Source organism: Watersipora subatra, chromosome 4 (assembly GCF_963576615.1).
Source record: "Watersipora subatra chromosome 4, tzWatSuba1.1, whole genome shotgun sequence".
Classification (NCBI taxonomy): Eukaryota; Metazoa; Bryozoa; class Gymnolaemata; order Cheilostomatida; family Watersiporidae; genus Watersipora; species Watersipora subatra.
The window spans coordinates 39,064,924-39,085,755 of NC_088711.1; the positions used below are offsets into that span (position 1 = coordinate 39,064,924).

Here is a 20,832-nt window from a genome sequence, read left to right on the forward strand (position 1 = left end):
CCGTCCACTCTGAGTCATAGAAACAATACAATCCAAACGCTTTTGATGCCATTTTACTTTGCTAAACCTTTTCGTAGGCCCTCACTGTGAGAGCACTATTTGACATCACAGAAACCCTCACTGCTGATGGATCCTAATCAGTAATACTCGGCTATACTTTTTCCAGTGGAAGTAAAAGAATTTCAGCTCACAACTATGCGGGTCTCTGCTATAAAAACATTCTACTGCTACTCAATACCGTTTCTGCTTGAGTTTTTGCATCTGTTTTGAAAGATACATTGTTAGTATTATAAAAAATCTATAGTACAACTCCAAATCATTGAAGTGGTAGGATGCAAATTCATCGGCAGTGGGCAACTCCAAACTCAATCAAAGCATGAAAATGGCGTGATTTTTACCGGTAATTCAGAGCTGTTTTAGCAAATCATGGTGACTTCACATAAAAAAGTGATATATTTTGGTAAATTTTTTGTCATTTTTGTGTCAGTATTGCTGCTCTAAAGTTCTATTTTTGAACTTTACTCAGGAGTCAAGTGAGCATTTTTAACTGGATCTTTTTAAACTATTATCTACTTCCACAATCACTAGTTGAGGACCAAATGGAAATGTTGGACTAGAGCAAGCAGTAGGGGCAGCTGTATATACTGGTATTTAAACATCTCTGCTAGGTGTAAGAGTTCAGTTAATGTCGTCTCACTTCTGACCAAGTTTATTCAAAAATAGTTTTTATATCAATCACCAAGCTGTGAAATCTTCCACAGTCCTTCAGCTTCTGTTGTGAAAGATTAGGAGAAATTTGACTGGATTATGTTCAATGTTTAAACATCATTAATGTTATATTTTAGCACTGATATCCCATAAGACTCTCCACTCACTTTTACACGGTTTCTAAATTTTATAAAATATGTTTTTAAAGCTACCACTCTAAAGTTTTGTATATGCAGATGATGATGTGTTTCTTCACAGTGGAACGTTTATTATATCATCAAAACTAAATAAAATCATAGATTTTAGAGCATCTAGCAAATAAAAATTGTTTTTAGTATATGACAATATTAGAGAATAATTTACAATGACAAGTGGCAAGTAACAATGAAATCTAACCATTGTTAGATTTATTCAAAGGGCATCGACTATTAGTTATTTTAAGTCCATGTGACCCACTAAATGAACAAAGAATCAATAATCAAACGACTTGGTAACAAAAGCAATCAATTAAAATGTGATACAGTTCCTTGCAGCATACTAGCGTACAACCTTATTAAATAACAATATTCGATATATGTATCTAACTGCTAGGACCATTTTTCTGTTTAAAGCAATTTCAGCCAGCTTTTATAAAATAAAGTTATTACGTTCCAGTTTTCTTCTCAAAGGTATGTGATACTAATCAAGTAATGATTTATTTTGTTCTTTTTTATCCCGGCGCACCAACATACTACAGCCACCATTGTATGCTTCAATTTATGGACTCTCTCTCTCTTACTACAACATACAATTCAATATCCCGAATTCTTCCCAATGCTATTGGATGACCAACTTTTACAACATGTTTGTTCAACTCACTAAATAATTCCTGATTTATATCTTTTTTTCTTTTTGGCATATTACAAAAAAACATAATTTTCTCAAAGACTTCTAGTAGGTAGGTTTGTTTGCAAGTATTTTTGGAGAAACGCCAAGATCTCAAAGACATTAGCCAATCAGCTACTATATCTACTACACACTTCATTAATTAAGTTTATGGAGTTCCACTTGACAGAACGGAAGTCGTATCTAGTTGCATCTTTAAAACTGTGGCATGCTAGGGTAGCCACTTAACCGCCTAAAGTTGTTTCATCTATTTTAATTAATTGGCCTTGGGTGCTGACCTCTCTTCCCTTACTGCTTGTGGCAACTACGAATCTATTTCCTTGAGAGATTAATGCGCTATATGGAAGTAATAGAAATGACAAATGCTCAACTTCCATGCAGTCAAATAATGATAGCTGATGGTGTGTCTCAAGTCAGGCTCAATAAAATTGCTCATCTAATTGAGTAATTTTAAATTAAGGTAGTCAATAAATTCTGCTAATGGTTTCGAAAAAAGTATAAAAGTTGCTGCAAAAGCTCAATCAGTATACACTGCTGTTTGCACTCACCTACTCCTGCAGCCTCCGCATCTACAGTAAGTACAAGGTTTTTTAGTTCATGAGCTCAATGTAACAAAATATTCAAACTGTTTTTATATTGACAAAACAAAATTATTGTGATTTTACTTTGACTGCATGTAATTGTTCAACTCGTTTGCAGAATGTAAAGCTTCAAAACAAATTGGCTGCTCTGTTGTTCATTTGTAAGTAAAATAATATTATTTGTGTAAAGTTAAAAATGAATTTAGTGAACTTATAATATATGGTTTTGGTAAGTGAAAGTTTAAAATGCTTGCATTGTATTAGTAAGATTGCTTTTGAAACCATAGAATGCATTTCAAATAATAAACTATGACTTGATAGTCTGTTGAGGCCATCAATGTTATATACATATATACTACTTAATTAGCAACAATTTCATTTCAAATAAAAATGATTTTCAAATTATGCCATTCAACAATGATAAAACAAAAAAAGAAATATATTCTAATGTATATTTTAAATTGATTGTAAAATCTGACTATATTCATTTAAAAAGATGCATGATTGATTGTTTTGATTGTATATAAAAAAACTTTTATAAATTAATTTTAAATGCTCAAATCTTGTTCTACTTTTTTTAATAAATCCATATGAAAAATTTTCCAAGCAAGGTAAGTGTTTTCATGAAACCTTGTTTTTACAAACTTACTTGTTTATCAGTTGCAATTTTTAGAGCTTAAACAAAATTTTTTAGAAAAAAATGAGCATATCTAAATACTCTGAAAATGCCGGAGTATGTCTGACCAAGCTTGAGCAAATAAATGAATAGGGGATATAGTTTAACTAAAAATAGAGCTTTCGTAAGTTGCAGGTTGTATTTGTTGATTACTTCCATTTTGCTTTGTTTCTTTTAGTTTGCTATTTAATTTATTTATTATTAAACAGACAAAATATGTGATTTTACTTTCAAATTACGCTTACAGTACCATACAGTAAAAACTGTGCTACAGGTTCAGCAAGGATTTGGCTCATTTTTATTAAAAATTAACTCTACCTGAAGTCTGTGACTCACTAACATCCCATAAGAGTAAATTGTTCAGTTTGAGTTTTACACTGTCAATTGAATGAAGCAGTAAAAAGTTCACATAAATATAAGTTTTCTTATACTTTTGTTAGTGTTTTATGTTCTAGTTTTGAGGGAATTCGGTACTTTATTGCATAATGTCAATATTTAATGAACAAATACTCGCATAATAATATTAGTGAAAGTAATAATTACAAACAAAACTGTTTGTTTTTGAAATTCGAACAGTAATCGGTAATTCTAGGGGCAGTACAGAGAAAGGTTTTACAGTAGAGGAAGAGAGTGACACACTTTTTGTCATTGCATAGAACTTTTGTTCACTTACAACCAACTTTAAAGGTTGTGATGAAGATCTTCTGTAATCCTACAAATAATAACCATAACAATAATACATGTACTAGCATTTCAGCACAAATGTTTGAGTTGATAATAAAATATCAAGTTACCCTTGCTATTTAGTCAAAGATCACAAAGTTTTATTATGAAATTTTGGTAATTATTCAGTTTTGGTAAAACATAGCACCAGTTACCGTAAGTTGAATTTTTATTTTGCGTAATTCGTGTACTATTATTAAAAGCTGTAAACTATATTTTGTTCTTTGCAGAAATCTAAAATGAAGTTCTTGATTTTGATGTCCATCTTCTGTCTGGCTCTTCCCCTGCTCTCCAGTGCATTCTACCTCCCCGGATACAGATTTGGCGGTGGATTTGGTGGTTCATTTGGTAATCGGCAAGGTTATGGAGACTACCGCAATTATGGAGGCTTTAACAACTATGGAGGCTTTAGTAACTCTGGTGGTTTTAGGAACAACGCTGGCTTTGGAGCGTAAGTGGTACCAATACTCAGACTACAGAACCTCAATAACCATAAATTTGAACTGCGGATTTAAAAAAGTTATTGCTGTCAGGAATAATAGGGATTCACAAAAGAGTTTAAGATTACCACATGAAGTAGCCTTCCCTTGTTCTATGAAATCACTTGAAACTTAGAAACAATTTTTTTTTGTTAAAGTTGAGGTTTATAATTTGTCGTTGAAAATGGCAATACATGTATAGGTTTCGTTGAAATTAACCAACTGCTGCAGCAAACATATGAATCCCTGACATTGACCATGTACTGCCATAAGTTGGAGCTGCATCAAATAGTTTTTGTTTGCAGAGGATTCGGAGGAGGATTCGGCGGAGGACTCGGAGGGGGACTCGAAAGAGGAATTGGTGGAGGAATCGGAGGAGGAATCGGAGGAGGACTCGGAGGAGGTTTAGGAAGTAAGCATTTTTGTTTCTGTTTATATTAGTTCCTAAAGACAGTATAAGAAGGTTTAGTCTCATGTCTCTAGTCGCTGAGATATATGGTAATGAACACAACATAGTCTACTATATTATAGTATAACATGATTGAATACAGTTAGATAAGAAAGAATTGTAGCATCATCTACTAAAATATGATAATATAACACAATACAATGGCATATAGCATAATAAAGTATAATTATTATATACTATAAAGATATTTTATAACACTAAATAATATAATATATATGATATAATTGAACATGAGACAGTATAACATAGTTCAGGTGTAAATCAATATAAATAAATGCAATATAGCATATCATTATGTAAAACGGTGCAATTTAATAGTTCCTAAAATTTTAGGTAGCATCTTTTCTACAAATCTTCACCAACATTGTGCTGGAGTTGTCCTATCTTTTGAAGAGATATCAAGCGAAATAATATACATGTAATGGAATTTTAATTTTTGAGTTATTATATAATAATTTGCTTTAATTTTTTATTTGTAACATTTTATAGATATTTAGATTTATGTATTAGTTTGTTGTGTATCCTTAAAGTGTGCAATAGATAATTGGAAACAACTATCTACATGTTTATACCTGGAAACTTGTAAGAGTGCTGTTGATTTATTGAGAGGTTGAATGAACTTTAATCTTATTAACACATGTGCATTATTTAATTATGTTTAGATGCCTCTGTTTGAAACTTTTGGCATCTGTCAGATTCATCTGGCATTCAAAAATTTCTACTTAGTATAACACAGCAAAAGGCACATTTAACGTTTGCTATTGAATGTTGTAGGATTCGTTTAGAGTCTTTCTCAAGTCAATGGACAAGGGACCTCTTCAGCCTGCAACCTAAAGTTCATGCTTTATATAGATTTTGACCTCTTTTGAACAACTATATATCTGCTTAAAACCTGCTGTCATTTTGTTTCTTGTTATCCACAACACTGTTGCTATTATATGTTGTTGTCTGTTTTTAATTGTTTTATTTAGGTGTTAAAAGTTACACAAAGATATGTTGTTTTCTTGAGGCAATAAATATAATACTTTTCTGGTTAGAAAAATAAATGAGCAGCAAACTTTGAATGGTTGCGAGTTATTTGATTGGATGAAGGAGTCACACATCAGAGTCATCACAGGAGCAGTTCTAGTATAGTGTAACCTTATATAAACTTAAAATGATTAACTAAACATAGTCAGATGCATTGCATTTAGTTACTTTGGCCAGGATTACAGCTTGTTAATGAGTTTATTATAAAAAATTGTATGTGTCTCTGTTTGCTTGTTTAACAGGGTTGAATGTGAGGAACGCATCAGAAAAGCTTCATTTTTCAGTAATAAGTTCATGCATTCTCTTTTATCAGATGACTTTACGAAATAAGGCCGTCTTATTATAACTCAGTTGCATAGTTCATGCAGGATGAAAGGCATTATAGGCAAATACCGTAAAACCTTTATTCGAGCACCATGGCGCTTTACTTTTCAACTCTTTTTCATAAGTGACGCTTTATTAGAGGTGACGTTTAAATAGAGGCTGGCATTGTATTTTTTCAAATAGCTTGTCAGAATTTTGGGAAGATAAATTTAAACCTTTCACGGGCAAAGCAAATGTTGCCTATATTTTGCACTCTCCTTCGAGCGAGTGTCATTAACCTTTTTTAATGCTTTTTAAAATTTGCATTAGGGAACTGAGTCATATTTCTACTAGTTGGTATTTATTGCTTGCAATTGTCTAAGGGTGATCTTGTAGCTTGCGTTGAAACTTGTTGGAGCCTTCAATTTCTTTAATTTTTTTTCCAAATTTTTAAGGCATTTTTATATTTTACAACTAAATTTAAAAATATTGTACAAAAGCTCATTGCATTTATGAATATTTTTGCTACAGTTTGCCGCTAAAACTGGCTTTTTATGGGCAATAGAACAGGAGTTACAAGCGCCGATCCATTGTAAACCAAATTCATATATCCGCAATGATGCTACCAAGTAATATGCTATAAATCTGCAAATTCACAAGTTATTTAATAATAATCTATCAAATGCTACAAATATATATTCAAGAACAAGTGCTATTATAAACAAACCACATTTATATTACATGCAGAAACAAAAATTGGTATTTTTGAAACGAAAATCGTTTGTGTGACCGGTTATTGTTTCTGGATTGTTATTGTTGCTTACGTACGGAACCCTTTAACATTTAAATAGTGATGGCATTCAAATAAAGGTGGTGTTTGAATAAAGCTTTAACAGTTACAAGTAAGCTGTTTGTATCACACACAAAATTTACTACCAGCATTTGAAAAATACATTCATTGTACAAACGTTAAACAGAGAGGCATTTCAGCAAGGTTTTGGGAGTTAGTCTATTGACACTATTCCATGTTGCATGGGATAAAATGCATGGACTAATCTTGGCAATGAATTTCTGACTATCGAAAGAACGGTTACCTTCAGTTCATACATTTTTAATAGCAGCAACACTTTTATGGAAACAATCGTGGATTGGAAGTTTAAAATAAGCTACTACTATATGATAAAGATTTTTGTACAAAATAGTCTCTAACAAGTGTTGTCTTCTCTTTCTACTCTGTTTTTTTATCTCAACTAGATCAATGAAAAATAAGGTGCACTTTAGACTAACTTAATGCAAGAAGTAAAAACCAGAGCTGAGTATATGATACCATGAACTACAATAGTTGTTAGTAGGTAATGTATTGAAGTCCATGTAGTTATTCAAAGAGTGGCAGTTAGTTGAACAGAGGTGAGCAACTCTGATATGCTACGTTCTCTCTACCACCAAAGGAACTATAGTGCGCTATGTCTGTTTATCATGGAAGCAGCTATGGTGTGGTAGGAGCTCTGTAACATTTAGGTAACTGAGATGCTCCAGATTGACTCTATACTGTGCAGTTAATCATATGTACTAGGTCTTTTCTACATCACACATATGGTTGTGCCATGTAATTAATTGAGTATTTCAACCGTTATTGTAGAAGTTTAAATTTTGCAACATCAAATATTTAAGTTAATACTCAACCAGAATTAGGTTGGTTAAAAGATCATCAAAGTTTTCCTTGCTCTTGTTGACCATGCAGCTAGTGTGTAACGGGTTTAAGCTATACTGAGTTTTGATTTTAAAAAATCGCAAATATACTCTACAAAAACAATTTGTTCAATAGTATCAACAATAAATATATATCTATGTAAAGTGACTTCAGCAGAAAAATGAAACTAGTAAAGGTACCTGTTACACATCTTTATCTGCATATTCAGCTCATTGGTAGTCTCAGGTGTAACAGCGCTAACAGGGCAAGCACTGGTACACGTTGTCAAAGTTTGCGTATTCTGACCCAAACAATAAGGAGATACTGTAGAGCCATGCAACTTCAGTTGCAGATGATATCTGTATAGCAATGAGTGTGTTCTTTATTTACATGTATCTTTACCAACACGTCTCATTCTGTTACCCACATTTCCTATGCATCCATTGATAAGTTTGCTATACACTAATGTAGGAGAAGAGTAGGATACATGGACATGGAGGTTACTTGGACCACCCCCTATATCTAGACTTGTGCCCTTTTATCTTGGTAATTGCTGCCATAATCCGTCAAGCCAATCAGCATAAAGGTCACGGTTGCCATCTTAGGTCAAATCATACAAAGACTCTGAGCTGTGGAGGTAGGTTGTCTTATGCAGGATATTTTTTGTTAAATTTCTTGATTTCAAGATTGTGTACACACTATAAAACTGATGATAGTGATTAGACAGTGAAGTATATGTTGGAACAGTTTGTTAAAATTATATTTTTACTAGATTGAAAGCTGTTGGAATAAATTGTCAAATTTTATTGCTTATTGAAAATCACATGGTCTGGGGATACATGGGACATTTTTGAAAAGGATACATGGTCCAACCGGTCCATGCTTCCTCCTCTATTGGTTCTCATAAGAGGATACTTGGGTCAAATAGCCCAACCAACCTCTTGCAGTTGTTATGTTTTTATATTAGCAGATAATGTCTCAATTCTACAAAAAAAACTGATCGCTGTCATCTTCCACATGAGGAGATGAAGCTGGCTGTACAAAAGGTAGTAGAGGACAAGGAATCATTGAGGAGCGTGTCAAAAGCGATGAACATTTCGCGTTCAACTCTCAGTAGGTGAGTTACTAGAAGTGAGTACAATTTTTGTCTGTAGGCCTATAGGCCTACTTTCACATAGCCCTATGGCCTACTGTGACTACTGACAATTGGCCTTCTGGACTTGGCGTCGGTATATTTAGCGTAGTTCCCTTTTTTATATTCACAGAACCTTGTAAGTGTGAAAGTTATATTGGGTTGCAGATTATATTTCAATGAATGCTGCATTGGTGCCTCATTATCAAGCTGTGCGTTTGAACAGTCATTTTCACATGATGCTATAGATCAATTATCAAATTATCATTTCAGATATGTGGAAAAGTACGAAGCCAGCAATTCTTCAACTCTCACTCTAAATTTTCACCAAAGAATGTTGTTCTCCATGGAACGGGAAACTACAATCAAAGAATACCTTATCGACTGCTCCAATCGGTATTATGGTCTCACTCGCGAAGCTACTCGAAAGTTTGTTTATGATTTGGCCAAGGACAACAACATCAAGATGCCCAATTCCTGGATAACAAACAAAGCTGCAGGAGAAAAATGGCTGGTTGGTTTCATGGCGAGAAACAAGGAGCTATCTCTGCGACAACCTGAAGCAACTTCCATTGCCAGAGCAGCGGCCTTCACGAGAAGAAATGTCAGTAGCTACATCGATTCATTAGAGAAGTGCACAAACGTACAAATGTTGATGGCTCTAGAATATTCAATTTTGTCGAATCCGGGTTCACCACCGTACAAGAACTACCCAAAGTCATATCACCAAGAGATCAAAAGCAGGTCGGGCAACAGACAAGTAGAAAGAGAGGTAAACTGGTCACCTGTTGTGTGATAGTCAATGCAGTCGGTAACAAGCTGCCCCCAGTGTTGATTTTCCCAAGAAAAAGGTATAATGAAACCTTCATGAATGGAGTACCAGAGGGAAGTCTTGGTCTAACAAACACCCTAACAGGATCTGCATGGATGACATCTGATTTGTTCATCAGAGTTGTTGAACATATCATAAAGCATGCCAGGCCAACAAAGGAAGCCCTGATATTCTTGGTGATGGATAACTATGCAAGCCATTGTGGCTACACTGTGCTGAAGATGTGCAAAGATAATGGCATCTATATCGTCACATTGCCTCCTCATACTTCAAACAAAACCCAGCCACTCGATCGCTCGGTTTTTGGTCTGATGACCCAATATTTCAACTCAGGAGCTAACTCATGGCAGATCGCGCACGCAGGGCAGCCAATCACCATCTACCAAAGTGCTCAACTTATTGGATCTGCGTACACTCGAGCCTGCAGCGCGGAAAATATCATAAGTGGATTTAAAGCAGCTGGAATTTGGCCACTCAACAGAGATGTCTTTACTGATGTTGATTACCTCCCATCCACAGTGTTTCAGAATGTCCATACAGCTCCTACACCTGACCAAGAACAACATTTTACAAGTGGTGCAGGTGGAGCATCAGACTAGCAACCTTTTACAAGTGGTGCAGGTGGGGCATCAGACCAGCAACTTTTCTCGAGTCATTGCAGGTGGAGCATCGGACCAGCAACCTTCTACGAGTAGTGCAGGTGGAGCATCGGACCAGAAACCTTCTACGAGTGGTGCAGGTGGGGCATCAGACCAGCAACCTTCCACGAGTGGTGCAGGTGGAGCATCGGACCAGCAACCTTCTACGAGTGAGGTAGTGACTAGACCTCTGCAAAAGCAAGGCGGATTTGAAAACCCGCCCTCAGTTGTCAGATCACTTCCAAAAAAGATGGCTGTTGCTAGTTCAAAACGAAGAAGAAAACTGGCCAAACATGGTTACATTAATTCAACGCCATCCCTAAAAAAGAGAAAGCCTGTGCTCCATGATGACAGTTCCTATGGGGACGAAGTTGATGATGTTGTACCACTTGATTCTTTTGGGGATGAACTTGAAGAGCCTCCAGTGGAACTCCCAGAGGTTAGTGTGTTGTGACTTATGTCTAGTTGAATCCATCAATACAGGCTAAAGGACTTGGGAACTTGGTGCAACTTCTTAAATACATAAAGCATTTTTATAGCAGCGGGGTGAAGGGGCCCTATACAAAAGTTATTCATGAAGGTTTTTTTTTTTTTCATTTCAGGAGATCAAAGCAGAAGTTGGTAAATACTACGCGGTACAATTTGATACAAAGAAAGTTCAGGTGTTTCACATGGGAAAGATTGTTACTCTGGTCGATGATTCCAGCGTAGAGATGATATTCTACCGCAGAGGAGCTGATGGTATTTTCCGACTTCCTGCTACAGAGGATCTTGCGACAGTCAGCATGGTAGATTTACATACCATGCTCCCTGAGCCCACCAAATTATCTAGAAGTCGAACCAGGCAGCAGAGAGGGCTCAAATTCGACGTAGAGTTTAGAAACAAACTCAGATAAATATTTAGTAACCTTTCATTCAATAGTTTAGTCATAGTGCAATACACTATATGTCAAATTTCATATATTCCATGACCACAAATATAACCTAACATGAAATACAAACTACTGTAATTTTCATATTTGAACAGGATACTTGAACCGCCCATGTCCAAGTATCCTTGGTGGCGGCCCATGTCTCCTACATGGTGGCTCATGTATCCTGATTTGAAGGATACATGGGCCACCACTTTGGTTGGCAGATTCTGTGAATACATTTAGTTGCACCATGCTGCTATTTGCTGCTCGGGTAGACTTTACGTAGGTCTATTCCATCACTGATTTTCAATCATGTACTTAGCAAGGCTATTTAGATATTAGCGTCTAAAGAAAAATGCCATTTCCGAGGCCCATGTATCCTACTCTTCCCTACATGCAAAATGAACTCATCTTTGATATATAACAGCTGAATGTCAGGCATAGCACAGGTAATAAAAAAGGTTTGTGCGCAGCAAATTTATTTTTATTTTACATATATAGCATTTACCATTCTAACTTTTAAAATAAAAGTGTTTGCTTACTTTTGTGTGTGTCTGACCAATTGCATAAAAATAAATGAAAATAAAAGAAAAAGCTAGGATGAAAAAGAAGTACCATCACTCCATCGCTAATGAATATAAAAAAGTGGAATTACTGCAATGCAATGTTAGTTTAATATTACGAGTTTACTGAAAAAAACTTGCACCAACTTGACATACATTATTTGTTGCTTACGATTGAAGATTTTTCAAGCTGCACACTAATTTTTACAGTCTGAACCACTTTAGACCTCGCATGAGTCAAAAAGACACACCAACATGCATGAGATAAAGTATATATACTACTATATGTACGTACGCCTTCAACATGGTTCCTAATCTATAAGCCAATTGTGAGTATTGGTAATTGTGCTATCTTTCTTAATGCTGACTCAATTTTTAAAGAGTCTCATTTTAATAGTTACAGCCCAGCAAAACATACAAAATAATTTGAGCGATGTCAACAAAGGCATTAAGCTATTGAAACACTTTTGGAATCAACGTCTTGACGATTTCCATGATGTCTTCTGGCTGCCAAAGAAACACTACTGCTGAAGAAGGGTAATTAAATTTTTACTTAGCATCTCCACCTGCTGTAAAAGTCTATCCTATTGGAGAAATGAACAAAAAAACATACAGAAGCTTTTTTGATTGCATGAGAGCCTAATCTTACAGAGATTAATTCATTTCTAATTTCAAGAGACTATCATTTTGTAAGATAGATAAGATTCTCTAATTCTATCCGTAAATCCATTAAATATATTCAAATTAGATAAATAAGATTATAAGATTAAATAAAATAATCTCCAAAGTGCCATCTTGAGTAGCATGGCACACCAGTTGGTCTAGAGCTGAACACAGTAGATGCTCCTACAATGTAAATAATCTGTTCCATGAACGTTTACGTTATAGAGATTTTACCTTATTCGAACAGTAAACTACATGTAAATTGTCTAATTGATTCCAAGATCTTTTTAAACTCACTTCATTGGCTATACAAAAAAGAAAAACTATGCTTGAATTTTTAATTTGTGAGCTATTTCGTAACTGCAGTACTATTGGTTTGCAACGATAACTTTTCTCCTTTTGCTGATCAATTTCATCGGCTTTATACAGTATTTTTGCGATAATTTTACAATACGTTGATTGCGAGCGCATGCCTTTGAAAGTCATTTACAATTATTTGTTTTTTTTCTAAACAGCAAAGTTTATTCTGTAAAGAAAAACTAATAACAAACATTTTATATGTCTACAATAAAGCAAAACAAAAATATGTTTTTACTATAAAAGAGTGGTGTCTATTCGTTTGTCATCTATCTGTATTCAAGAACCAAGGTTAGGATAAAAGATAACTTTTAGGGATACTTCAACTCAAGATATTCAGATTGGTAGACCGACGCTGTAACACCTGTACCAATTGATCGCCTTCAAGTATTTCTGAACAATTGTGCAGCTATCCTATTATCTGTTATGTCGACACATCTGACGATCTATCACAACAAACTAGAATGTCATGGAAGATGTAAATATATAACGCTATATGTACATCGTTCTTTCACAAGTGCGGCAAGATAAGTTAATGTTCAAATCAAATTTGAGAACTTGTTCAGACTTGACACTTTACATTATATAAAATTTTGACATGGTACGAAGTAAAGCCTTCACATAAATTATTTACATAATCTGGAATTTACATTATAGGAGGTATACATTATAAGAGCGTGTACTGTATCTAGTAAAGATACAGAATTAAGTCTTGACTGCGTTACACAAACCTAAAAACTCTAATTAAAACATACATGTATACCATAATTCCCCAATAATAAGACAAGACTTGTATTATTCTTCGTCTAAAATGTGACATGAGAATTTACTACCAATTGGACAGTCGTGTGCTTAATCAGAATGTTGATGATGGAGCTACTACCGGTAACTTCAACCTGCCCATATTGATTTTTAAAAAGGATCTTCAATGTATAACAAATGCATCTCACTAAAGCAGTTTGAATAACATTTATAGACTTTCTGGTTTGTTTTCATTCTTTCACCATTATTTACTAGTCTATTATGATGTAAGGGTTTATACAACAACCAAACTTAAAAATCATACAGTCTTGTTATCTTGTAAGCTTTATTACTGAAGAAACACGGTAAGCACACAGGTGTTGTAGCATGAGACCATTGACCTATATCTGTATCACTGACCTATATCTGTATCACTGACCTATATCTGTATCACTGACCTATATCTGTATCACTGACCTATATCTGTATCACTGACCTATATCTGTATCACTGACCTATATCTGTATCACTGACCTATATCTGTATCACTGACCTATATCTGTATCACTGACCTATATCTGTATCACTGACCTATATCTGTATCACTGACCTATATCTGTATCACTGACCTATATCTGTATCACTGACCTATATCTGTATCACTGACCTATATCTGTATCACTGACCTATATCTGTATCACTGACCTATATCTGTATCACTGACCTATATCTGTATCACTGACCTATATCTGTATCACTGACCTATATCTGTATCACTGACTGCAAGGAAAATAAGCAAAGACAGAATCAAAAGGCTAGGTGTTAAAAAAAATTTTATTTTATTTAAAATATGAAAACTTCAACTAAAATAGCAAAGGCGACTCACCTGTCAACCCTTTTCATAAAGGATTACTTACCGGTGAGCACTTGCTGCAAACTGTCACTAACTTGTGAGAACTTGTTATGATTGATCATTCACTTGCAGCACTGTTTCAGAAGTGTCACTTCTCCTCACGTTTTAGGCCCAAAGATTTAAGTAACGAGCCACTGTGTCCAAATAAAAACAGAACAGTAGCATTGACCAAACAACAAGAATCATATGAGAAGACACATTTATTAGCAAGTATATTACGATCAACAAGAATGAAGAAAATAATTATTTTGCCAAAAAGCCATCAAATGCAATGTAGACAAATATGGTTAGCTTTTTGGGAAGTAGCCAAAATTCAATCACGAAGTTTCATTTAGATTGAGATTAAGCTCACAATAGACATGCTGCCATGATCTACAAAAATCTGTGTTAGCTTTTAATTACTTAAATAGCGTAACTTTAGTCTTATATCAAAATAATAACATTTTATTTATTTTCTGAAAATCTGAAAAAAATGAAAGTTTAAAGTTTTATTTAGGAAGAATTTAAACTAATATAGGGAGTGGAGAGACCTGTTTCAGAATGATACAGCATACATTAGATCGATAAACTTTATCGGCATTTGCTCATTTAATTAGATTTAGCTGATGGCCATTGCATCGAAACGACCAGCGGCTGGTGGCTTGAAACTCTGCCAACAAAGCTCCTATCCTAGCCAAATTATTTGACATTGTGAAACTGCCATAGTCTTTTTAAACCAGTCAAGTGTGGTCACACATAACTGTTAACTATATAGCCACAATTTATGGTAGATTAACAATTCTTCATAATATATTCTTGCAAATCAACTCGATATATTTGAGGTGTGCACTGATTTGTCCTCACCAGCAAGTTTGTCATTTTAATCAGTCAATGCTACATTGTTGTCAGTAGCAATTTCTCATTCACACTTGCTAATTGTTTGGGGTTTTCAAAAGTGATGTATTCTTTAAGGAATGCCAATAATACCTGCCATAAAAAGTTACATTGTTCTAATTGGTGGACTCTATGTCTTTGTCAAAGTTTAATGTTTGTGGCTTGCTAATTTTTTACTGTTTACAGCAAACAAGTATTTCAGTAATTTAGATATTAGCCACTTTTTCTCAAAATTGCCAAAACACTGTTGTTATGGTTGCTATCATGCCTTAAGTCTAGCAACAAAGTAATTTCAGAAAAATATATCAAACTTTCTCAAAATTGTTCTACCAACTTGACCTTTTATTGGCAACTATTAAAAGTTACATATTTCAAATATGTGAATCCAAAGTGTGAAAGTCCATAGTTTGGCTAATGCTTTATACGTGTACAGATGACAAGATACATGGCTGTTTGGTATCCAGATCAATTATAAGGCAAGATCTGAACTAATACTTGATGTCTAAGCAAGAAAATTAACTACTTCATCAAACTTTGGATTACTCTAATCTAAGCACTAAGTAAGTTGACCTGTTTCAGGCCAACTCAAGATTAGGAGCTTCTGAGCCGCCTGTTAAAAATGTTGAGTCATTATTCACGTCTACAGCTTATGTAAAGCAAACTTGGGGTCAGAATAAACATCTAATAAATTAAGATGCAAGCGCTCATTAATGTCATCTGGCAACTTCAAAGTGTTCTCACCATTAAATCAGCTTACTAAAGATTACCTCTGTACTCAAATCAGTTATACAGTTTTCAAACCGTCTAGAAAGTAGCAGGCAAGGCCATATTAAATTTGTCAGTTTTTTCTTACAGAGGTTTTGTGATGATTGAAATAGGCGAATAGATTTTTAGTACGCTTCAAAGTATAATTTACTTTTTGAAATTTTTTAGATTAGTTTCATGTTCAACAGTTTTGGGTTTAGAATGCAGAAAAATATTTTGATACAGATTGTTGCTATTTGAGGTTTTGCGAATTTTGCTTCATTGGAGCTAAGACTAAAGATTGTGTTTATTTTTCATAATGTTACGGCCTAGTGGCGTGACCAGAGTCATGGTTGAGGAACAACTGATGAAACCGATTAGAAGACCGAGTGTAAAAGAAAGAGAATAGTGGGCGGAGCTTGAAACAGAAGAAAGCATAAATAAGAAGCAAGATTCGATCATTTTGGCAGAGCAGTATGCGCACACTCTCTGTATGTTTGAATGTAGTCTATTGCCTGTCACACATGTATGCTTACCATAAAACCTCTAATTGAACGCTACCTTTATTTGAACACCCCCTCTAATTGGCTGCCACTGAGAGAAGGGTTGAAAAATAGAGTGCTACCCTTTAATTGGACGACACCTCTATTTGACCGCCACTTTGACAATCTTTAATCTTTACGAATCCATAATAGCAAGTGATCAGTAGAAAAGCGTTCACAAAATCGTATTAATAATGAATATTTTACATCAATAGCTCTAATAATGTCAAACTACAGAGGTTTTCATTTTTATCTCATTAAAACATTGAAAGCATTGCCATAGAAATACTTAGTAACTGTCTCAGGCTAATAGTAGTTTTTTTATGCTCTCTTGATACTTCAAAGTATATAAAAACATTTTACATTTATGATGGTATATGAGCGACTAGTTTCAGGTTAAAAGTTGTGCTTAGCGAGCAAAACTTTTACGCTTTGTATTTTTGCAAAATGCAGCGGCAAAAGTTTTGCTCTGCTAAAATAATTGTTTTGACGATAGTATCAGCTAGTTATGCAGTGCAGAAGAAGATTTGAGATCAGAAGACATTGTGGAAAGTATTGAACAGTCAGAAAATGTTGTTCCATTAAATGCAACAATCAGAGCGCAGTTGGCTGAGCAATTGATGCTAATATTTTTTGTTTTAAAGTTGTTAATTTTTTTCTTGCATGTATTATAAGTATGGTTTGTTTATATCGCTTGTTCATGAATATATATTTGTAGCATTTAATAGATTATTGTCATATAACTTATAAATTTGCAGATATATAACATATTGTTTGATAGAAGTATTTGCTGTAATCTAATCTACCAATGGATTGACAGCTGTAACTCCTCTTCTAATCCACATAAAAAACTAGGTTGGCTGCAAACTAGCAAACATACCATTGAGTGAAATAATTTTGTATGCAACGCTAGTAAATATAGATATAAAATATGTTTTCAAAATTATAATGAAATAAAAATTTAAAGCTCTACCAAATTGCAAAGCAGGACACAGGCTATAGTAACATCACAGTTTAATTGCAAGCAATAGATAGCAATGCATATTTATTAAGAGAGCTTTGAGACGTTTAGGGTATGTTAGCAGATTTATTGCGTGCAAAAGGGTTAGCATCGCTCTACCAGTAAAAGAAGGCCAAAGTTTAGGCTGCATTCGCTTTGCCGTAAAAGGGCTAAATTTATTTTCCCCAAGTTCTGGTGAGCCATTTTAAAAATATGTTGATAGCCTCTATTTGAATGCCACTTCCAATTTACCGCCACTATAGAGAAAGAATTGAAAGATAGAGCGCCATGGCGTTCAGTTAGAAGTTTTATGGCATGTTCATTTATTTATTAAATATATACATGTATACATATATACATATCATTGTTGGCTAACACTCGGTGTAGTGGCTTGACTGTCTTGTGTAGAGTAAAGAGAATCAGCAATTTCCTTTACAGTGACTCATAAAAGATTATTCAGTATTCCACCACATCGACATAAGGGTATGAACGTGCTGTGTTTTCTATAGTTAAATACAATAATAGGTATCAGTCGCTTGAATTTTATTTCTAATCACACATTAACAAGTATCAGTGGTAATTCTTTAAAAATTTTAAAGCGAGCACTTTCATTTTGAATATTTAACAAATGTTATAAGCAGGCGAATGGTGTAACAGAATATTTTTAAATTTCTGGAAATTCTCCAGAATCAATAACATTTTAGAAAAAGAAAACTAACAAGAAATCCATCAGACTTATGACTTACTTCAATTGCAGCTATTTTTTCAAAGCTCATGGAGTGGCATATCAATTCGTATAAACACCAAAGTTTGTCATTAAACTGCGGCTGACCCTCATCAAACCAACTTTAAATAAAATCTTCAAAATGCTGAATTAAAAAGTAAACCATTGTCTCTCATGACTTGTGTTAACAATCATTTAGATGTACTTACAAAAACAAGTCATCGATGTCATCGATTAACATTATTGTACCAGGAGGGCACATATTTGCTGTCACACAATGAACTCTGTAAATGGTCTTTTTAAAAGTTATCCTTCTAAAACTGTGCCTATGCAGATGATATTGCATTCTTAATAGTAATGAACATCTTACATTACTAGAACTGAGCTGAACAGTTATCTTCCGTTAATAAGTTGTTGGTGTAAACTGAACCAAATTCAATCAATATGACACAATCTAACTTTCTTTTACATAATATTCAAAAAATTTTAGACTGTGACTTACTCATTAGCACTAGTAAAGCAACCCATACTCAGAACTAACAGCATATGCCTCTTCAAGTTTATTTTTAGTGTTCTTCAATAAAACTAAAACAAATGCCACCTGTATGTGCATGTCAGAATACCTACACAAACTGCACCTTAACATGAACAGTTTGATACAATCATCAACATATTTGTGAAAATGTTGTTTGAACGAATGAGTTATGTTACATCATTTTATTGCATGTTACACCATACTGTCATGTTATCTCATGATACATTATTCTACACCATGTTGCGTCATGTTATCTCATGTTACATCATGTTATCTCATGTTACATCGTGTTATCTCATGTTACATCATGTTATCTCATGTTGCATCATGTTATCTCATGTTACATCATGTTATCTCATGTTGCATCATGTTATCTCATGTTGCATCATGTTATCTCATGTTGCATCATGTTATCTCATGTTGCATCATGATATCTCATGTTACATCATGTTATCTCATGTTGCATCATGTTATCTCATGTTGCATCATGTTATCTCATGTTGCATCATGTTATCTCATGTTGCATCATGTTATCTCATGTTGCATCATGTTATCTCATGTTGCATCATGTTATCTCATGTTACATCATGTTATCTCATGTTGCATCATGTTATCTCATGTTGCATCATGATATCTCATGTTACATCATGTTATCTCATGTTGCATCATGATATCTCATGTTACATCATGTTATCTCATGTTGCATCATGTTATCTCATGTTGCATCATGATATCTCATGTTACATCATGTTATCTCATGTTATTTCTTGTTACATTATGTTATGCCATGTTAGGCAATTGTAAGGACTGGTTCAAAAAATGTTGCATCTCAAACAAAAAACAATTGGCAGTTTCGTAATAGCACAAGTAATAAAACCAAAAGAGGCAGCTTGACTGTACAATATTATTCAATGCTGACTAGCAAACTAGGTTGGTTCTAACTTTTAGTTTAGTTTGTAACGAATCAATAGATGCATACAAAACCATAAAACTACATATGGCATTTTATTGTAAGTGTAAGTTACAATAATGATGTATTGAATGTGTTTTGAAGATACCAGCAACTCCTGCAATTTTATCCATCTCAGTACTGTTAAGCAGTTTTTACAACATCAATTATTGTGAATTTTATTAGTAACTTGTTACTAGCATTGAAAAATTGATGATTTTCTAATTGAGACCTCATTGTTTCATGTGGAAATATGTTACGAATAAATAGTTTAAATTAAATATAGTTAAAAAAGGCTTTTCACTAGATCAAGCACAAAGCATTTTCATGTTTAACTAAATATATTTAATGCAGTTAATCAATTAAAATTTGCCTATTTCATAGTATTCAATAATTGATTTTATGATTTGAACAGAATCAAATGACTTTAAGCTTTCAAGTTTGTATAAAGTCAGTGTAATGTCCAGTGAATGTTATTTACACATTTGCTTGGTAAATTTGCATAATATAATTTAGAACTAAAGGCAGCTAAAAATTAAAATTACTCAATCTTTTAAAAACTGCATGCATATTGAAAGTATTGAAACAAAAGAGCTATGATTTAAAGTTTAATAGAAGCTCATGTTATTTATAGTTCTGGTAAAACTTTATTTTTAATTTTATCAACCGAAACCCCTTTTCTACACACTATTATATCAAAATTCATAAAATTGTAAAACTTTTATCCCATTGTAAGCATGTTTAAAACTATCGCTATTTCTAGTTTATAAGTTAGATTGTGCAAATACTGGTCTGTGACTTTCGGGCGCAAGACTTTTTAGCAATGCTATTTTTACACCAAAGAAATTATTTATGGTTATTTACAGTAAATAAATAATTTGATGAAAATAAATGAAAAAAACTTTATTTTCTTTATGAAATTTTACGCATAATACCTTTTGCTTCAAAACACATGACAAAAATAAACTGCAATATTATTTCCGTTTGGTGTATTTCACTTGCTTAGTTCAGTAGTTAACTTAGTGTTTTATTGCACATTTTAAGTGAGCAACATCACTGGACATCATTTTTATTCTAGGCACACAGAGACAGAAGCAACAGGCAAACATATAGAGATGTATTTGCATAAACAGGATTCATCATTAAAGCTGACATGCTATTTTAGAAAA

General features: G+C 33.8%; 1 protein-coding gene across 1 annotated transcript; it reads left to right on the forward strand.

Annotated features, from left to right (window-relative positions):
- Positions 1 to 2,041: 2,041 nt before the first annotated feature.
- On the forward strand, positions 2,042 to 5,585 carry LOC137394910 (uncharacterized). Its single transcript, XM_068081691.1, has 4 exons — positions 2,042 to 2,167; positions 3,804 to 4,024; positions 4,358 to 4,464; positions 5,296 to 5,585. Exons 2-4 carry the CDS (start codon positions 3,813 to 3,815, stop codon positions 5,304 to 5,306), a joined length of 330 nt encoding a protein of 109 aa, XP_067937792.1. The 5' UTR covers positions 2,042 to 2,167; positions 3,804 to 3,812; the 3' UTR covers positions 5,307 to 5,585.
- The last annotated feature ends 15,247 nt before the right edge of the window (positions 5,586 to 20,832 follow it).